Raw genomic sequence first — 21,818 nt, forward strand, 5'->3', positions numbered from 1 at the left:
AAAAACTAAAGTTCTTCTCCAGCAAGCCTATCCGCCTCGCACTCCTAGTCAGCCCAATTATCAGCAACCACAGCAGTATTCGAGAAACGCGCAAGGAAACGAGTTTTCCCATCAGCGTTCTCCGTATGGCCCGAATCAATGTGCCTATTGTAAAGAAGAGGGTCATTTCAAAAGTAATTGTCCAGCTCTTGCGCGACGCTTAAACGGTGTTTCCGGTACAAGAGGTAGAGGTGTTCAACAGGCTCCTAGAGGTAGGGGCCGTGGAAATTTCCCCCAGAATACCACTTCTTTTCCGCCTCAAAATTCCATGAATAGCTTTGACCAACAGAATAATGCGTCTTCCAGGTCAGCTCAGTACTATGCAGATGACTATTACGCAGAAAACGCGAATGAGGGTAATAATTGCAAGGACAGCCATGGACAAAGAGAGGGAGTTGTTTCAGTTCCAGTAGATCAGAATGGACCTTATGTCGAGGCCATTTCTGCTGGATACTGGTGCTACAAAAAGTTCTATTATGCACTCAAAACTTCCTAGCGCACCTTTGTCTGGCGAAATGAATGTTTCAGTAGGTTTTTCTGGCGCCCCTGTTAGAAACCCGATCTCCAGTCCCATGCCCCTTTCTGTTGGCCCATGCGAATTAGAAGCACCCCTCATTCTTACAACAGGTTGTGGCGAAAACCTGTTAGGTTTGGATTTGTTAAAGAGATTATATGCAACTTTGTACTGCTCCCCTTCGGGAGTACAGCTTACTGTAGGAAGAAAGGTTATTTCTCCAATGTATTTGGCAAAGGAGAATATTCCAACCGAATTGTCATCTCTTCCGGATGTACTTTGGGCGAATGGTTCTAATGATGTAGGTCATTTGGAAATGGCGCCATATGTCATAACATTGAAAGCTAATGTTAGGTTACCACGCATTCCCCAATATAGAATATCAAACGAATGTGAAAAGGCTTTGTTAGCGATCGTTTACGATCTGATCGAGAAAGATGTCATCGAAGAGACAACAGGCAACATTTGTAACAGTCCTGTTTTGCCTGTCTTAAAGCGTACCGATCCTTCACAGCCCCCTGTGTACCGATTTGTGATTGATCTCAGGGAAGTGAATAAGATCGTTGTACCACAGTTTCCAGTCGTCCCCGACATTACTGCCTTATTGACAATGGTTCCAGCTTCAGCCAATTGGTTTTCGGTGATTGACCTGAAGAACGCCTTCTTCAGCATCCCGATTGCCGAGGAGAGCAGAGATATCTTTGGCTTCAATTTAGGAGGACGAAGCTTCCGCTTTAAACGCGCTCCTCAGGGCTACTGTGAAAGTCCATCAATATTCAGTCAGGCTCTGAAAACACAACTAGACACGATTGTTCTGCAGGATGGTGCAACTTTAATTCAGTATGTGGACGATCTGCTGATCGCTGCAGACACCGAAGAAATTTGCAAACAAACGACATTGTCAGTGTTACATCATTTATGTGACATGAAGCACAAAGTCTCGCTTTCCAAATTACAATTTTGTCGACAAGAAGTAACCTACTTAGGTCACATCTTATCGAAGGAGGGAAGGAGACTGACCCCAGAAAGAATACAGGCAACTGCAGAACTGAGTGTCCCAAGGACACAAAGAGAAGTACGTGCCTTCTTGGGCATTACATCGTACTGTAGACAATGGATACCGAACTTCTCACTATTGGCCAAACCTTTGCTGGCATTAATGCGTAAAGACACACCCAACCCTTTGCCTTGGTCTGAAGATTGTCAGACGAGTTTCCATGAGTTGCGTGAGGCATTATGTTCGGCTCCTGTATTGGGCAACCCCGACTACAACAAGCCTTTTACATTATATGTCCATGAGAAGGAAGGTTGCGCATTATCAGTCTTGACGCAACACTTTGGGGACAAACAACGCCCATGTGCGTATTTCTCTGCGACTCTAGATCCTGTAGCTAAGGCATTACCAAGTTGCTTGAGGGCCACTGCTGCAGCAGCTGTCTGTATTCGGCAGTCTGCTGGGCTAGTCATGAATAATACTCTGATCGTTATGGTCCCACATGCAGTAGATATCCTACCAAACAGGACGAAAACACAACATCTAACTAGTGCTCGACTATCCAGCTATGAATTGACACTGTTAGCAAGTCACATTCACATAAAGAGGTGTGATACACTGAACCCTGCTACGTTATTACCCATTCCAGCAGAGACAGATGAGGTTGAAAAACATGATTGCTTCTTTAGGACAGAGGAAGAGACAAAAGGGAGAGTAGACTTGCAGGACACTCCCCTCCCTGAATGTAATGATGCGTTATGGGTTGATGGTTCATGTTTCAAGTTGCCAAATGGTGATACGACTGCAGCATATGCCGTGACAACATTACACACGATTGTAGAGACAGCTCGCATCCCCCACAATTCCGCGCAAGCAGCAGAGTTAGTCGCACTCACAAGAGCGTGTATGTTGGCAAAAGGAAAACGAGTGAATGTGTATACTGATAGCCAATACGCCTTTGGCGTAGCCCACAGTTTTGGAAGATTGTGCCGTGAACGTGGGTTCCTGACGTCACATGGTGCAAAAATTCAACACGGCCAGCTAGTACACGACCTTCTCGAGTCACTGACCTTGCCCCTACAAGTTGCAATTGTGAAATGCAGTGCACACAGAAAGATTCAAGATGATGTTGGTCGAGGGAATGCATTTGCCGAGGAGGTCGCGAAAGAGACTGCAAGGAACACAATGAGTCGGATGTATGTTGTAGGTCCTGCTAGATGGACCCCTGATGTGGGTATGTGTGAGGACACCATCGAAAGCGTAAAATCTATACAAGCTGATGCTACTGAGAAAGAGGTGAATGAATGGAGAGAAAGCAAGGGTAGATTAGATGCGAATGGTTGTTGGTTCGACCTGTCAGAACATCAGCGATGGATGTTACCTAACGCCTATGTGCTCGCAGTGGTGACGATGGCCCATGGAATGGCGCACATCAGTGTGAAAGGAATATGTAAACTGTTGGCCCCAGTATGGCAGAATAGTGGTATCCCAAAATGTGCAGAGAATCTGGTCAGAAACTGTATGGTGTGTTTGAAGCACAATCCCGGTAGGGGAACCCCAACCCCAGTTGGTCATTTTGCGCCTCCAACGTACCCGTTCGAGGTCTTGCAGCTCGATTTCATTCACATGGAGAGGTGCAATAACCTAAAATATGTGTTTGTTGTAGTTTGTGCCTTCTCCAGTTGGTAGAAGCGTACCCCCTTAAGGACAACACTGCATTGTCAACTGCCAAAGCTCTTGTCAAAGAATTCTTCCCTAGATTCGGCATGCCTAGGATTGTCTGGAGCGATAATGGAAGTGAATTCGTGGGACGAGTGATGAAGAGAGTGTGTGAGTGTCTAGGCATCCACCAGAAATTCCACGCTGCAAACCACCCCCAATCGGCAGGATTGGTAGAGTGCTATAATGGCACGTTAAAATTGAAATTGGCCAAGATCCAAGCCAGCACAGGTCTCAAGTGGCCAGACGCCCTGCCTTTAGCACTCCTGTCTACCAGAATGATTGTCCATTCCAGATTAGGACTTAGCCCACATGAAATTGTGTTCGGCCGCCCAGCTAACATCTGGGGTGTGCCCAGACCCAAGAGATTGAGTGAAATAGAGTACCCCGCACTGTTTGACTATTTGCACGAATTGACAACTAAACTACATGCTTTACATCAACAGGTCCACAGCTCCTCTCCACCGGCGTCTGACGATCCAGGCCACGCCATCGAACCTGGCTCCTGGATCCTAGTTCGGAACTTCAGGCGAACAAAGAACGAGGAGTCTCGCTGGACCGGACCTTTCCAGGTCTTGCTATCTACCCGCTCTGCAGTACGTGTCCACGGAAAAAAACACTGGGTGCACGGCGCCCATTGCAAAAGGGTCCCGCTGCCCCTTCCATATGACCGGTGGGTCCGGCAAGGAGTCGCTGATTCCGAGACAGAGTTCATACCTCGCTTTGTCCCCTTCAGCGATGCACGATTAAAAGGAACTGGTACCGACAAAGAGAGCGATTGTATTGTGCAAGGATCTGTGCCACCGTCAATGCAGTTGGACATTACAGAACCTGAAACATTGTTTGAAGATCACACCGTACCTGGGAAAGAACGATATAATCTGAGGTCAAGACCAAGGAACTGACACAATCAAATTAGTGCGATTTTCCCTTTTTCCCATGAACTATTTTTGATTTTACAGCTCTCTCGCCCAGGGAACTAGCTCATTTTTGATTTTCGAACCGCCATCCGGTTCTGCTGCTAGGGCCGCGGTTGAAGTCTGAGGAGTGCAGCCGGGGACGCCTAGGTCAACGGTTCTGGTCGGTCTGAGGGAATTACCCCGGACTGGACAGAGCGCACATCTTGGCAGAAGCAACCTCCCACCGCGGGCAGCAACCAGAGGATGGAGTTTCCGAGGGTAGAGAGACCTGCTAGACACATGAACTTTAACAAGAAAATGTGCACTGTGATGGCAAGAAAGAAATTCTTGATAATATGTATTTTTTTTATAAACCAATTTTATTGAGCATAGGAGTATCAAGAATGTGGTATCTTCACACACCAAGATCACCACAACAGTATCAATGTAATGATGACATAGACAGTAATGGATGAAGCAAATGCCAATTAAGCTCAGTTTTAGAGATGCCCTAGCAGCCTACTCTAACCCCCAACTACACCCCCCCCCCGTACCCAACACCCCCCCCCCACCACACGTGTACAAAAGAGCAACACAAAGGAAATGCACAAAGAATAAGCAGGTATAGCGCAACCAGGGCTTTGCCACTTGAGGCCAGAAGTGTCACTGCGATCAAATGTCCTCCTCCTGTTCCGCCGGGGGGTCCAAGGACAGGCCACGGTAGTCGGCCCACCGCTTCCAGATCTTGAAATGTTTGCGTGGGCAGCCCCGCGCCTCGAAGACCGGTTTTTCCAGGCCCATGAAATAATCTAGCAGATAGGGGGGGGGCCCTCACAGATTTCCATGCCCGAGCCAGGTCTCGTTTGGCCACAACCAGACCCAGGAGCAACAGGTGACGCTTATATATGTTGCCCCCAACCCCTTCCATGATATGCAGCAGGCCCAGCCGGTGGGTACGAGGAAGATCCCAACCCAGGACCTCAGCCAGGCAACTCCACTCACCCCTCCAGAATCCAGCCAGGCGACCACACGACCACACCGTATGTATCAGGGAGCCAGGCACTTCCCCACAGCGCAGGCATTCCGGTGACGCAATCAAGCCAGCCTTCCACAGACGCTCACGTGTATAATAGGCACGGTGCAAGTATTTGAATTGTATCAGGCGGAGCCGAACCGCAACAGCGGTGCCGCGCGGGGATTCCAGCGCCTCCCTCCAATCGTCCTCATCGAGGGCGCCCACGTCCACCTCCCACGCCTCCCGAAGGGAGCGGAGAGTGGAGGAGCAGTGGATAACAAGTGTCTGATAAATCCTAGAGACTTTCTTGTCTCCCAAGTCTCCCATAAACACTTTTGCCTCAATCGGGCTGAACTCCGGCAGGGAGTCGAGGCCGGCAATGCTCGGGGCGAGGGCATGCCACAGCTGGAGGTAGCGGAAGAACTGGGACTGAGGCATCTGGAACTCCGCGCGGAGTTCCTCGAAGGACTTGAGGGTGGTGCCAGACACGACCTGGCCCAGTTGTGTAACTCCAATAGCCTCCCAGCCCTCAAACCCCGCCAGGGCCGCCAGTTCCGGAAGCAGGCCATTGTGCCACAGCGGCGTTTCAGCTGTTAATTTGCCCCACCAACCCATGCGGCGCAGGGATTGCCGCCACACTGCAAATACCACCTTAGTGACCGACGGCAATCCACGGCGTATGCGAGCCGAATAGAGAATAGTGTGAAGCGTGCGATCTCCCATGAGCAGTCGTTCCAGGGCATGGGCCGGATCACCCCTATCACCATACCACCATTCGATAATATGTATTTTGATGATATGTAGCATAACGATGTTCTTGATTGGTTATACTTTATCCACGTTTCAAGTCACCTTTGTAAACAACACTCAGCCCACACCTCCTCCAACTGTTTCTTTACACTCCTTTCACCCTCTTCCTGAACACGAGTCTGCCAGAAGACTAGAGTTTGTAAATAACTCCTTCATCCAGCTCCTACACCAGCACCAGTCTATAATGAACACATCGAATTGTTGGATCTGTGGACTCATGCCCCACACGACAGATAAGGGCATTCCATACTTCATCCTGCCATTCAGTTATTATGGTTCTCTGTGGGCTTTCCAGACCATGTTCCTGTTCGCCCTAGAACTATACCCGCCCCGTTCCACAGAGAGCGATTCCAGCAACAAGGCACTAGTGGTAGGAATAAGAAATATGAGTAGGGATGTTGACACGTATCAAACGATTCCTAAAGATGAACTCACTCCCTACAGCCGTTGGAATGTAACTAAATACGGGATCTCTTTGAATAAAAGCCAGAAAACAAAGAAATCCTCCCCAGTCTGGATAGTGCCCCACCGAGGTCACTTATGTCTGCAAGGTATTGGCAGGGATCCCAAAGCACAGTTGGTGAAGAGCGTATGCACGGAAACATATGTGTTTGCCTCCCGAACTTCCCCTCCATTCTTGGCGGCTAAAGGCACCTATTTCGTCTGCCATGACAAAGCCTATACATGGTTGCCCCCTGACTTCTCGGGCACATGCTTTATCTCGTTTCTGCTGCCACCCACCTACACTGCCGGGGCAGATTACCATCGGACAAGGACAGCTAGGGGTGTCGTGAGTCAAGACAACACTGCGGGTCAAGAGTTTGGAGACTTCGCAAAGGGTTTTCTGCCATTTTGGGGGCCTATGGTGAACAGCAGGAACATTCAACAATTGACGAGGATAGTTGAGTCCGCCGTGACTGAAACGGCCGGTGCCCTTAGCAACTTGACAGCTGAGCTTCAGTCGGATCGACTTATGACCCTTCAGAACAGGGTTGCCCTAGATGTCATACTTGCAGACCGTGGTGGTGTATGTAGAGTGATCCAATCTAGTTGCTGCATTTTCATCCCTGACAATGCTCCGACAGTGTACCAAGCCATCTCCAAATTACACAAAATCTCTGATTCCCTTCACGTGCAGAAAGGGGATTGGTCCCTGCTAGGGTGGCTGTGGGAACTGATCTCTGCCTGGGGATGGAAAACTCTGATCTTCATTGGGATGATCCTGGCCGTTCTGTTTATGTTCTGTCTGTTTGTACAGTGCGCTCCTGCAATATGTGGCCTCTGTGCTACTTCATGTGTAAGGAAGCCTGTATCAAGGGACGAATTGAGCAACAGAATGATGCTACAGCAGCATCTCCATGAATTCATCAATACAGATTTGGACTCAGATTAGCATGAGTTATTGCCTAAAATGAGGGCAAAAGGAGGGTCTGTGGTACTGAAATTCCGGACCCTGCTGTTCCACCGGTATCGAGGTCCAAACACTTGTATCACAAAATATCGTCGTACCATGACGAATTTGGTATCGACGGACCGGTAATGATTAGGACATTATCCCTATGCATTTGCGTCATGATTGAATGATGCTAACACCCTTAAATCGTGGTTTCCGTTCCGAACCCTCAGACTCCATTTTGTAAACGGCATCCATCTTATGACTTGCCCTCATATAGTCAATTGATTAAGGCCGAGTTTGATCTGAAAGGACACGTCCACCGTAGCTGACTTCCCAATGACCTGGCCAAGCTGACTCCACTGCCTCCAGCCAAACCTGTTTGGGCAGCTCCTCGCCCAGTGGCCGAGTAAGATATCATCAAGGCACAACATGCCATAAACCATTCACTATATACAGACCATGTTTTCCATACACATACACCTGTCCATGATTCTTGTTTATGACCAGTTTACGACGGGAGGGTACCCGACCTTATTGGTGTTTCATCGATATCTGATGGGAATTCTGGGCCTGGCAGGGTAATCCATCACGATCCGGACATCTAAAATATGTGCTGACCAGCATGACTTCGCTCTTTGTATTATTGTAGAAATATGTGTATAACCATATCATAAACTCAAGAATTCTTGCCCGCAGCTGTTATTTCTGTATATAAGGAGAAGGCTGGTTCTGTAAAAACGAACAGTCTTCTGAGAACTTACAGCCCGTGCTGTTGTAATTCTAGGACACATGTTACTTGGTTGCAACCAATAAACCTCGATCTCTGACTTCAACTAGAAGACTCTGTGTTTCTGTAGTCCAGAACAGGGAGAACCCAGAGGTCTTCGGGTGTGGTTCCCTGGCACCACCGGGTCTCTAAAAACCCGGCACCTCAATTGACAGTGTCCTCCAGGTGCTAGAATTTTTAAAATTAACTGTGAGAATAAGAAAATGTTTAGATGAGTGACTATGAATCACCTGAAGTCTGACGCACTAACGCACTTTGTCGTACTTCCGTACTATTTGCACTTTATCTGTGATACTGATTTTGTCTACTTACTCTCTCAAGAAAAGTGTATGATTTATGAATTATGTTCTATTTGTCTAGATGTTATGGTGTTTTAATTATGAAATGTCTAATGCTTTTGTGCTTTTATGGATTGAAATATATCCGAAATAAAGTCAAATTGAATAGGGTGGGTCCCAAAATCCTTCCAATACCCAAAAGAAACCTTATTGCCATACCTGCAAACAGGTAGGCCACTTGAAAACGGACAGCAGTTGCCCAAGGGCCAACAACAATAAGGAGAGCATACCCCCAAGTAACACTTCCAAGCCTCCTGTTACTACTAGTAGTAATCCCCCAGGTGGTGGGAGTGCCCCCAAGAATTTGTGTGCAATTACTTTGGGAGTTCCTGGGGACTCTGGCCTAACCAGGTCCCCTGACTTAGATACTCTTGTCTGTGAGACTGGCATGGGGTTTGCCAACTTCACAGCTTGTCCCAACACTTTGGACAAGTACAGACAGGAGCCCCTCATCAATGGTTCAAAAGTTGAGGCCTATATAGATACAGGGGCTAGCATCACCATGGTGACTGAGAGCCTAGTCCCCTCAAGGCAACTTATACCTGGAGCCACATACCAGGTGACCAACATTGATGGAGTGCAGAGAGATCATCCCATAGCAGTGGTAAATCTCAGCTGGGGAGGTGTCACTGGCCCCAAGAGAGTGGCAGTGTCATCAAACTTGCCTGTAGATTGCCTACTGGGGAATGATTTACAGATCTCAGCCTGGGCTGAGGTAGAGCAAGAAACCCATTTTAAAATGGTGAACCTCCATGGTAAGGTTAGTGGGGCAGTGATAGCCACAGCCCCAGTCCAAGATGTCCTCCCTGAACAGGTCAGGAGGGCTGTGCCAGTCACAGCCCAATCTCAGACAGATTCCTTCCCTGAACAGGTTGGCAAGGCTGTGATGGTCACAGCCCATACCCAAACTGAGTCCCTTCCTGAAAAGGTTGGTGGAGTTGTGATGGCCACAGCTCAAACCCAGACAGATAATAGTGTTGTGAAGCCTGAAACTATGGATCACTCCACTCAGACAGAGAGCATTTAAGAGGAAGAGAAATCTCCCTCCCACCAGACTTTAGGAAAGGATCAGCCTCCTCAGGGAACTGATCTGACCCCTTGTGAAGAAACTGCCCCAGAGGTAGTCAGGCCTAGCCTGGCAGAACCCCTGATGTCAGTGGACCCTTCCAAGGTGGGACCCAGTCTGGAGCAGGTAACCTGCCCCTCTCTACCCTGCCTCAGTCAGCCCAGGCCTGTAGAGGTCAGGGAGGCCAGTGGTGGACCTCAAAGGGCCCCCTGTCCAAAAGAACTCCCCAATCAGAAGATTAAGGGCACTGAAGCTAGTAGTCCTAGCCAAGTGAAAATAAAACAAACTCCTGAGGGATCCCCCTTAAAATTAGTTGGGGACCTCCCACAGATGGACACTGTTGGGCACAGCCAAACCTGGGACCTGAGGGCCCCAAACCTGACCTGTCCCTCCAGTAAACAGAGGGACTCAGCCTCCAGCTTTAGGTAGCCCGAGGTTGACCCTGAGAGCTCATAGCAACTCAGTCCTGGAAAGAAAGGCACATATGGTGGATAGTGATTGGAGGAAGTTGAGCCCAACATTAGTGGAGTCTCACTTAAGTACTCCATTCCCACACCAGCCTTTTACTTTGCCAAAACACACCACAGGTAGAGATTCCCTATGGTGGAGACCCTCAGATACCCTTAGGGTGAGGGATTGCTTTGTGGACCATGATATAGGGGGTAACCATGCCAGTGCATATACCACCTTATATGGCCAATCAGGCAATATAGGCTTACCCGGTCAAGGATAGCCTTATCTCCTTTCGTTTGGGGGGGGGGGGGCTATGTAGGAAGTGGATATCTGACTATGGTTGCCCCCAACTTTTTGCCTGGTGTTTTGCTGGTTTTTCGACTTAGTTGACCTGGGACCCTGCTATTCAGGACCCCAGGACCACTGCTCTCTCTGTAAAATGGATTCCATGTACTCTAGGTACATATCTAATTGGATACTGAGTCGCCTTATCAGCCCCTGTACAGTGTACCTTAGGTACCCAGGGCATAGGTGCACCCAGGGCCTACCAGGGGCAGCAGCATGTATTATGCCACCCCTGGCTGGCCATCCAAATCTGACACAACTGGCTGCACGACAGCTGGGGCAAGGTGGTGTAATCACCCTTTGCTTTAGATATAGTATTCCTATATCTAACCCTAAAATGGACACATATATTCCTGTCAGTCACTCCTATGGCAGGCCTTATCAATCCTGAAGGCAGAGTGCTTGGAATTATGTGAGATGGTGCTCTGGCATGAGCTGAGCCTGTTTGCAGCTTGCGGAACCAAGTCCTAATAGCTGTTCCATGATAACGCTATACCGTATACTCTTAAGTGCATTATGTACCTCGCGGTCAAATGCTAACTTTGGCATAGCATTATCAAAACATGTCGAGTAAGGTGTCATACGAATTGGAATACTAACCCCTCGCCGATTCTGGCGACGGAGTTAGCATTCCACCCTTCTAGAGGGACACGACATGTATGTAACTGTAAATCCCGGTTAAAGTTAACTCGAGCCTCAGCATCACAAAATGGATGCTGCCACCACAGACACAAGTCTGACCTCCTGCTGCTGGGAGTCCTTCCAGCGAGGAGGGCTCGGACAAAGGGTTTCCTGTCAGGGGCCGTGCCAGCACCATCCCAGACAGGATTTTGTGTATCCCAGGTAGGCAGGGCTGAGAGGAAGGTGACTGCAAGTGGCACCCCGGTGCTCACTGTGCATATGCCGGCTAAAACCAGTTCCAGGGGCACCTCAGCCCCTGAGCTGGGGAGAGACCGGACAAAGGAGAGGGGTGTAACCACCCCCCCCCCCTCCTGGTCCCACCCATGGGCAGGACCTAGTCGCGTGCCAGCCCCTTTTCTTAGGATAAAGGTAGGAGCGGGCACCCTTCCCAAATTAGATAATCTTGAATCTTGAACTACTTTCCACGAAAGGAACTCTTGACATTCTCTGAAGACTCTCCCTTGTGGCTAAGGAGTAGCCACCCTGCACCAGCAGGCACCACCTAAGCGGTTGCGGTTTGCTGCACGTCCATCCTCCGGATCAAGACTGACCAGCTCGACGAGACCCGGATTCTCTGCCATCTCTGACCTCTACCTGCATCATCAGCCCAGCTGAGATTCGTGGGTGCGACGAGACCTGTGGGACCGGCTACCTTCAAGACCTGCACGACGCTTAACCAGCACGACCACCGAGGGATCCTCGAGTGAGTGCACTGGGGTTTGAGAAGCCCCAACCCAGAGCAGCTCCAGCACCGAAGTCCAGCCCCCCCAGCATCCACGAGTTCTGCGTGGGGCCCTTCTGCTCCTTTGCTGCTGGCCACGTTGTCCGGTCACTTGCCCGTTGGCTAGTGGCCCTCCTGACGATGTACCACGACACTTTGCTGCTGGTCTGGTTGCTCCAGACTGGCCCTTGCTCCCTTCCAAAAGAGGAGCACCCCGGACCCTCCTGGTCCACTCCAGTCGCCATTTTGACTCCACCGCGTGGGCTTGCCTTTGCCAAGGCTTGTTGTTCCAATCCTGGATCCAGCATCGCCGACAGCAGACACCATCGTGGGACAGCTCGCACCTCCAGCCTGGACGCCGACAACGCCTCCTGGTCCGTGTGACTGCAGAGTCCAGCGTCACCCACTCACCTGATCGAGGTGACTTCATCCGGTGCCATGCTGGTGCCCCCATAATCACTGGCTAGTGATTGAGAACGGAGTCCCCTCTGCTTTCAGGTCGTCTTCATCACCGATCCAGCCTTGGATCACGCAGAACAGCTTCACTGGTTGCCTGCCAGCAACATCTTCTTTCAGGCTCCATAGACTACAACGAGGATTCCCGACGTCATTTGAACCCTATGCAGCCGCAGCCCCTGGGCTAGGTAACCTGAGCATTTCGGTGCTCCAACACAGGTTCACTATCCTAGTGTCCAGATCCTTTTTCGTTTTTAGACTACCTAGTCGGATTCGTCCGGAAACAGTAACTTTAGAATTACTAGCATCCATAGACTTTGTCCCGCATCCCGCGTAAATGTTCACACTCTGCACCCGAGTTCCCTAGGCCTCCTGCTCCTAACCTTAGGGTCCAGTAAGGTAATCCTAGCGGTCCTGAAGCCTCTGGATCGTGTTACTTACCTGCTAGTATTTCGCATTCCACTTTTAGAGTATATGGTTTTTCGTGACCCTTGGGCATTTGTGTTATTTGTGCAACTTGCAGTATTTTCTTAAGAGTTTTGATTGTGCTTAGCTCCCTGACTCATAAAGAGTTCAGGGTAGACTTGTTATTAATAAATATACTTTATTTTTATAACAACTTGTGTGGTGTCCTTTCACTTGGTGTTCAAGGGGTATATGTGATGGTAAAACAGCTGGCTTAACACGCCCTCTAGAGTTTAGCCTAAAGACTGCTCTTGTCCATGCTACTAGGATAGCTGGTCTATAAGGTTGACTTACAACCAATCATCAATGAGGGTTGTTTGGAATGCTACAAAGTGATCACTAGAATAGTGAGCACTATATATCAAGTCAACATCTCACAGTATGGGACAAAACACATGCAGAGCCTGAGACATCTAGACTGCTCGAAACGCTCCTCACACTGGTGCCTGATGAGCCACCACAATGATTTACAACTCCCTAGGTCAGGATATGTCACTCCCATTAACGACTCTTTGTGCCTATTAAGACAAAGAATTCTCAACCACTTTGTCCAACAAATAAGGGGAGTGGTCCTTGGGAATCCCAAAAATCATTTCAATGAACACTAGGCTCATATACACCCAGTTTAAATATCTCAACCATACCCATCTTTTTCCCCATAGGATTGTCAGGATGTACACAGACAATTGTCCTAGGTGTGATACCCTTTAGATAACATATATATATATATATAGTGTGGTCCTCCCTGAGAATAGCTGCATACTGGAAGGAAATAGCTAATGTACTGATGGGGGTCATAAAGCACAAGTTACTACTTGTGTAACGATATATCTGTAAGAGACATTAGTTAGTGATAGATTCCTTACCTTAGAATATCCCCAGGCGTCAGACTGGATCCGGAAACTTTTGCGTAGCAATACCCCTGCGCGCTGGTAGGCGTCGTCTGCGGCTCCGCGTCCGTCGTCGGCGTCGTGAGCGCCGGGATGACATCATCGGAGTACTTAGACGGCGCCCATGCGCGCTGACGTCAGTTCTGATAACACAGCTTTTCCGCGCCAGATACGCAGAGCCATGATAGAACTAACACTGGTGCCATGAAACTAGGGCCCTGAAAGGGGATGACCTTAACCCTAGATATCGGTTCGCAGAACGGGGAGGATGGGTGGGTCGGTAAGGAATCTATCACTAACTAATGTCTCTTACAGATATATCGTTACACAAGTAGTAACTTGTGCATCTGAAAGAGACACGTTAGTGATAGATTCCTTACCTTAGAATAGATACCCCAGCAATACCAACCCCGGTGGTGGGTCTGCGAACCAATATCACACCAGAAAGTCCTGGAGGACGGAACGGCCAAAAAAGCCATCCCTCCGGACTTGACTGTCCAGGCAGTAGTGTCTTGCGAACGTGTGCAGCGAGGCCCACGTGGCTGCCTGACAGATGTCCTGCAGGGGGACACCGCGGCCCAGGGCAGTTGTCGTTGCCGTGGCCCGAGTGGAGTGAGCCCGCAATCCAGCCGGGGGCTCCTTCCTCGCCATGGAGTAGCATGCTTGAATACACAAGATGATCCATCTTGAGATGGTCCTCTTGTGCACAGCCTTTCCCTTCTTCGCGCCCACGTAACCAACGAAGAGTTGGTCATCCACCCGGAATTGGCGTGTGCGATCTAGGTAGTAGGAGAGCGCACGTTTTGGATCCAGACGGTGGAGCCTCTCCTCCTCTTTCGAGGGATGCGGAGGCGGAAAGAAGGTGGGCAAAGTGATGGACTGCCCGATGTGGAAGGCCGTGACAACCTTGGGCAGAAAGGAAGGCCGTGTACGTAACACCACCTTATCAGGATGAACAGACAGGAAAGGTGGAGAAGAAGAAAGAGCCTGGAGCTCACTCACCCTCCTGGCAGAGGTGATGGCAACCAGGAATGCCGTCTTTAGAGTAAGGAGACGAAGGGGGCAGTTATGAAGTGGCTCAAAGGGAGCACACATCAGATAGGTGAGAACCAGATTCAAGTCCCACTGGGGCATCACGAAGGGAACAGGAGGGAACATGTGCGTGATGCCCTTCAGAAATCTACTTACAATAGGGGACTTGAATAAAGAAGGCTGATCTGGTAGCCTTAAGAAGGCTGATAGAGCAGAAAGGTACCCTTTAAGAGTGCCCAGAGCAGAGCCCTGCTGGGCAAGGGAAAGAAGAAAGAGTAGCACTTCCGAAAGGGGTGCAGAGAGAGGATCCACAGCCTTTGCTGTGCACCATGCCACAAATCTGTTCCACCGGCAGGCGTATACCGACTTTGTGGAGGGACGCCTGGCTGCCAGAATGATATCACAGACTTCGGGAGGCAAGTCAAATGGCCTCAACTGCCGCCGCTCAATCTACAAGCTTGTAGGTGGAGACTGGACAGGTTCGGGTGCAGGACCGTCCCCTGCTGCTGCGACAGAAGGTCCTCCCGAAGAGGCAGACGAATCGGGGGATCGACTGACATGCTGAGTAGCTCGGGATACCAGTATCTTCGTGCCCAGTCCGGAGCCACAAGGATAACCTGGGCCCGGTCGCGCCTGATCTTCTTCAGCACTCTGGGCAGAAGTGGTATAGGCGGAAAGGCGTACAACAGACCGCAGCTCCACTCGCGACGAAAAGCGTCTTCGAGCGAGTGCCGCCTTGGAAACTCCAACGCGCAGAACTGCTGACATTGCGCGTTCTCTTCTGTGGCGAATAGATCTAACCAAGGCTCTCCCCACTGTCGAAAGAGACCTTGCGCCACGTCCGAGTTCAGACGCCATTCGTGATCCATCATGCACCTGCGGCTGAGCTCGTCCGCCCTGGCATTCAGAGAGCCTGCCAGGTGTTGAACCACCAGGGTCACGCCCTGATGTTCCAGCCACTGCCAGAGGCGCAGAGCCTCCTGGCATAGGGTCCACGACCCCACACCGCCCTGTTTGTTGCAGTACCACATGGCGGTGGTGTTGTCGGTGAACACTTGCACTACGCTCCCCCTGACAGAGGGGAGGAATGCCTTCAGTGCAAGACGAATCGCCCGCAGCTCCAGAAGGTTGATGTGGAGCCGGGACTCCGCCGGAGACCAGAGGCCTCTGATCTCCGCCTCTCCCATGTGGCCACCCCAGCCCTGGAGGGACGCGTCCGTCACAACTACGTGCTCCGGCTGGGGTAGGAAGAGGGGTCTGCCACTGACCCAGTCGCGGTCCGTGAGCCACCACTGCAGTTGCTTCGCAGTGCCCTCCGAGATCAGGACATGATCGGACAGGTTGCCCTGATGCTGGGCCCACTGAAACTTCAGGTCCCACTGCAGAGCCCGCATCCGCCACCTGGCGTGACGCACCAGAAGGATGCAGGAGGCCATCAGCCCCAGAAGCCGCAGCGTCAACCTGACCGAGACCCGGGATAACGGCCTGAATACCGGAATCAGAGCCTGAATATCCCGAACCCGCTGTTCGGGTGGGTAAACCCGAAACTGCGCCGAGTCGAGAACCGCTCCAATGAAGAGGAGCTTTTGAGAGGGACACAGGTGCGACTTCGGCACATTGATGGAGAACCCCAGCAAGTGCAGGAGGTCGGCCGTAGTCTGGAGGTGGCTGACGACTGACTGGGGCGAGCCCGCCTTCAACAACCAGTCGTCGAGGTAGGGGAAGACTGATATCCCCTGCCTGCGCAGATGGGCTGCGACCACCGCCATCACCTTCGTGAACACCCGTGGGGCGCTGGCAAGGCCGAAGGGGAGCACGGTAAACTGAAAGTGCTCTTGGCCTACCATGAACCGCAGGTAACGCCGGTGGGCCGACAGGACGGGGATGTGGAAATAGGCGTCCTGCAAGTCCAACGCTACCATCCAGTCTCCCGGGTCCAGGGCAGCCAGGACCTGAGCCAAAGTGAGCATCTTGAACTTCTCCGTCCGGAGGAAGCCGTTGACGTTCCGCAGATCCAAGATAGGGCGTAGGCCCCCTTTGCCCTTCTTGGGTACCAGAAAGTAGTGGGAGTAACAACCACGTCCTACTTCTGGCCCAGGAACGCGCTCGATGGCCCTCTTGGCCAAGAGGGCCGAAACCTCCTCTTGCAGAAGTTGCAAGTGATCCCCCGACACACGGTGGTATTGAGGTGGCATGGATGGAGGGGAAGACTCGAAAGGGAGGGAGAAACCCCTTCGGACAATTTTCAGCACCCACCTGTCCGAAGTGACTGTATGCCAGTGGGAGAGGTGATGGCGAACCCTGCCTCCCACAGGCGTCACATGGGCCTGAAAACTCGGACTAGGAAGGTTTTGAGGCGGGGGCTGCTGAGGGAGGTGTGGACTGGCCTCGCCGTTGGCCCCGACCACCGCCACGGCGGTTCCCACGGCCGCCACCGCGTTGCTGAACATTCTGCGGTGCGTGGCTGACGGTCCGTGGTGGGGCGCCCCTTCCGTGGCCACGAAAGGAGCGAAAGGCACCCGATTGCTGGCGTGGGGCCGTAAGGCCCAAGGACTTGGCCGTGGCCCTGGAGTCCTTGAAACGTTCCAGCGCATGGTCTGCCTTGTCGCCGAAGAGGCGACGGCCATCAAACGGCATGTCCAGGAGAGTGGCCTGGACATCGGCCGAGAAGTTGGCGGACCTCAACCAGGCGTGGCGTCGAACCGCCACCGTCGTTGCCATCGCCCTGCCCAGTGAGTCCGTGGTATCCAGCCCACACCGGATAGAAAAACGTGCCGCATCTCGGCCGTCCGCAAGGGTTTGGCTGAGTTTAGCCCTGACCTCCTCAGGGCATTGTGGCAGCACCTCCGCAACCGTGTCCCACAGGGTGTGGGTGTAGCGGCCCAAGAGACAGTTGGTGTTCACAGATCGTAGCCCTAGGCTCACAGACGAGAAGACCTTCTTCCCGAACTGCTCATATCTCTTGGAATCCCTATCGGGCGGGGCCGACGGGAATGCGGTTTGGGAGGTAGAGGCCTGGATGACCAGGCTCTCGGGGGTGGGATGGGTGGACAAAAAGCATGGGTCGCCCGGTGCCGGGCGGTAGCGTCTGGCCACGTTCCTGTCCACAGGTGGGCCTGTGGCGGGCTTGGACCAAGTGCCCAGCAGAACGTCACACAAGGCCTCATTGAACGGCAGGAGGGGCTCCGCGGAGCCGGGCTGCTGTTTGAGGACCTCAGTGAGGAGATTAGTCCTCACGGCCGCGACGGGGAGCTGAAGGTTTAAGGCCTTAGCTGCCTTCGTCAACACTACGCTGTAAGCAGAACCCGCCTCCGAAGCCACAGTCGGGGGCGACGTAAATCCAGTGTCTGGCGAGGTGTCAATACCACTGGCCTCCCCAAGCTCATATGTCCAGTCCTGATGCGACTGGCAATCACGTGCCAGAGGGTCCTCGGACCCCTCCCATTGCTCCTCGTCACCTGGCTCCTGGAGACCAGGATTAACAGCCAGGGCCTCCTCGTGGAGATAGAAGTCTCCAATGGCCGACGGAATCGGCGCCCAGCGGCGCCCCTCCGACTCCTGAGTAGGACCGTAGGAAACATTGGGGTCGGCAACCACATCGGCTGCCGGGGACGACACCTGAAGGGACGGCGCCGGCGAGGTCGTAAGGTCGACCGGCGAGGTCCCGGATCCGGAGCCGGATCCAGCGAGGTCGCGCGGCGCCGGGACCGAAGTCGCCAGCGGCGCCGGGCCCGAAGTACCCGACGTCGTCGGGGCCGAAACGCCCGACCCGGAAGGACCTCCAGACGGAGCCGATCGGCCCGAAGGCGCCACGGGAACCGACTGAGGAGGGAGGGCCCTCATGGCCATGAGGTACCTCTCGACCTCCTCCTGCGACGCGCCGTGCCCAGGGACCCGAAGGTGTGGGGCAGGCGGCGACGCTTGCGACTCCCGCGGAGCCGCGTGGGCGGTGTCGCCCGAGTCCCCGGCCGCATCGAGCGAGCGTCGGGGCGGGTCGGAGGACCGATGGTGTCGCTCCGACCTCTCATGCCTCTTACCTGAGGACTTGGAACCAGACGATCGGTGTCCACTTCCGGAACGTCGATGACTCCGACCTCGCGACCTGTCCCTCGACCTCCCGTGGGACCGGGACCGGGACCTGGAGCGGCGCGGGGCTGAGTGCCTCAGCTCGAGACGCTTGCGGGACCGCTCCCGCCTAGCCTTCGACGTCAGAGCCCGGCAGTCGACGCAGGTTCGATCGTCGTGGTCGAGGCCTAAGCACTTCAGGCACCGGCGATGGGGGTCCGTGACCGACATGAGTCGGCCGCACTTCGAACAAGGCTTGAACCCGGGCATCCCTGGCACTGATAGTCGAGACAGTCGACTAAGAGAAGATCAAAAAGGATCAAAAAACTATTCAGTCAAAAAGTGACTGGGGGTAGAGCTTCTTCCGGATCTGCGCTAGCTGGCGCGGAAAAAAGAAGAACTGACGTCAGCGCGCATGGGCGCCGTCTAAGTACTCCGATGACGTCATCCCGGCGCTCACGACGCCGACGACGGACGCGGAGCCGCAGACGACGCCTACCAGCGCGCAGGGGTATTGCTACGCAAAAGTTTCCGGATCCAGTCTGACGCCTGGGGATATTCTAAGGTAAGGAATCTATCACTAACGTGTCTCTTTCAGATTGCGACATTACAGGTGCAGGGCCTGCATTTTCTACTAGGGATCACCCAATCCTCATCAAAACAAAAGGCACTGGATACATTACTGGACTTGGCCCTGGTGGTCGGTAAGCGCAGATTGGCCATGAGGTGGAAGTCACGCTTGGCTCCCCCTACAGAATTATGGCTCACAGACATTTGCAGAGCCCTTATAGCCAAACTAGAGATCTCTCAGGGGACTGTGCCAGGCTATCCAAGCTTACCTAATCCTCCTGATAGGAAAGCATATCTCACTGCCATTGACGCAATCTGGTGAACACCCCATCTACGGCTTCTGATAAAACGACGGGCCGTCAATCCGGTATAACTGGGTCGTGATTTCCATCCCTGTGAAACACAACTGGAAAATAACCACCCTTTTCCACTCGCTTTCCCCCTCCTAATGGTTCTGCATTCCCCCACTTGGACACTGCTGTAGTACACAAGATCCTGCCCCACACAAGCTCTTAGCAACAGCTTAGTATTAAACTATACTAACCCACTTGAAACATATTGCACTTTATGTGGAAGGTCGAGATTTCCCCCCGCTAATTATGTTTCTTTTTTACACTGTTCTTGTTATTAGTTGGGTATTTCATGGGTAAATAGAACAGCGGCTGTAACTCCTACTCCGGTCCACTAGCGACAATAATTCAGTGATGAGATACTATATTCTTTATCACAGTACCTTGATTCTGTACTGATGAAATGTATAACAGTTTGCTGTGCTGATGTGTTATACTGCATATTAAAGCTCCATATATTGCACCTACTGAATCTTTAAAAAGCTAATAAAGAAATATCCCCCCAAAAAAGACTGATTTGCATATGGCTGGGTCTTAACTGGAATGGCGTGCTGTGCAAAAACACAGAATTAACCCAGATTTGTGACTTGGGTGAATGTTCTATTGGTTCAGCATTCAGTGCATCATCTGTTCTTCCATTTGTCACCTTAAGTGGGAAGGGTTTGCCCAGACGTGGGCACCGTGCTTGCTATGCCAACAGATTTAAGCTAGCCTGGTTGATGAGGGGTGAAATCCGAAACCAGTCCTAGGATGCTTGTTTCTGGTCCAGGGAGGACCTGGCCTGCCAGTTCGGGCTGGACTGTTCCCATGTAGAGCAGGGTCCAGACTGATTTGCATACGCTGGGTCTAAACTGGAATGGCGTGGCATACAAAAAAAATGATGGATTTAACCCAGATCTGTGACTGGGGGTGAATGTTTGATTTGTTCAGCATTCCATTCATCATGTGTTCTTTTTTCTAAGTTAGGTTATGGTCTTTCAGCTGAAAGTTTACGCATGGTGGAGAAATCTAACAGATGCATAAAAGTAAAAAGTAAAAATGATAAAGTACAATATCACTTATTACATCATATCATGAACATCTGCAGGTCAGAAGCATCAAACATTTTAATTTAAGGTGCAATGACATGAAAGAAAAGTAATCATGTCTGTAAACTATGTAGGAATAAGAATAATGATCATGAAATACTGGTGTTATAAAACAAAAATTTTACCTTTGGGGAGAAGTTAAAGGTTGTCCTTGAACGCTCTGAGGTGGTCTCAACCTCAATTGAGAGTTCGGAGGGTAATTAGGGTTAGTTGTAGGTGCTTGACTTGTTCCAGAAATAATATCATTCATCAGAGTAACCGCCTGTGCTACACGATGATTGTGGTGCTCAGACAGCAGTGTTCTGAAATGAGGAAGGTTATTAGATAAGTGCTTCAGTATGCAAAGCAAATTTACTGTTTGATAACGTTTTGTTCAGTTACAATAAGGGACATTAGTAAATTGGATCTTACAATACAGGTTTCCCTCAGGATTCAACTATATACACATTCTCAACAACAAAACTCTAAGATATATAGTAATTTTAGATCACTTAGCTCTGGTGCTCCCTCTAATAACAATGTATGGAAAAAGGTTGCTTGTGAATGCGAATGAAAAGGTGTAATAACTGCAGATAGAGAGGACAACTCCCAGTGTAGTGAATGTGTGGAATTTTAAAACTATTATATATAATTAGTACAATAGGTCATTCATAGGTGTGTACCATTCTCCCACACTTCCATTTCCCTGTACCAATCTTCAATTCATAAGGGGAGAACTCAAAGTAGAAACCCAATGAGAGCTTGGAAGCAGGATAGCTCTGCATGGATTAATGCAAGTGCATTTCCGAGAAGTAGCTGGATATAGGCAGAATTACTTACTGAAAGCTGAGACATATAAAAACACTATTGCCTTGAATATTATGTCCAAAGATTCAAGTGTGTGGAACCGAAAAACACTGCTTTAGCTCCATGGTTCGAAGTGGGTGCATCACATATGAGACCCCTTTAATTAACTTTTACATATTTTGTATTAATTTTACTAAACATTGTCCACCATTTCTACACATATTTGCAGTTGTGTTGTATAGAAGTGTAACAGGCGACACAGCCTGGTAAAATGGTCGCCAGGACGTAGCTTTTTGAGCTCTGTCCTGGCCCAAGGTAATCCTGCAACATATGTGCCCA

General features: G+C 51.0%; 1 protein-coding gene across 1 annotated transcript in view; it reads right to left on the bottom strand.

The window, feature by feature from the left end:
* Window positions 1-21,818, bottom strand: part of CPLANE1 (ciliogenesis and planar polarity effector complex subunit 1) — a 2,360,818-nt gene that overhangs the window by 268,232 nt on the left and 2,070,768 nt on the right. Inside the window, exon 48 of the mRNA XM_086960545.1 lies at window positions 20,819-20,995. Within this exon, the coding sequence (XP_086816671.1) occupies window positions 20,819-20,995 (177 nt within the window). The remainder of the gene's footprint in view (window positions 1-20,818; window positions 20,996-21,818) is intronic.

Source organism: Lissotriton vulgaris, chromosome 3_1 (assembly GCF_964263255.1).
Source record: "Lissotriton vulgaris chromosome 3_1, aLisVul1.2, whole genome shotgun sequence".
Taxonomy (NCBI): Eukaryota; Metazoa; Chordata; class Amphibia; order Caudata; family Salamandridae; genus Lissotriton; species Lissotriton vulgaris.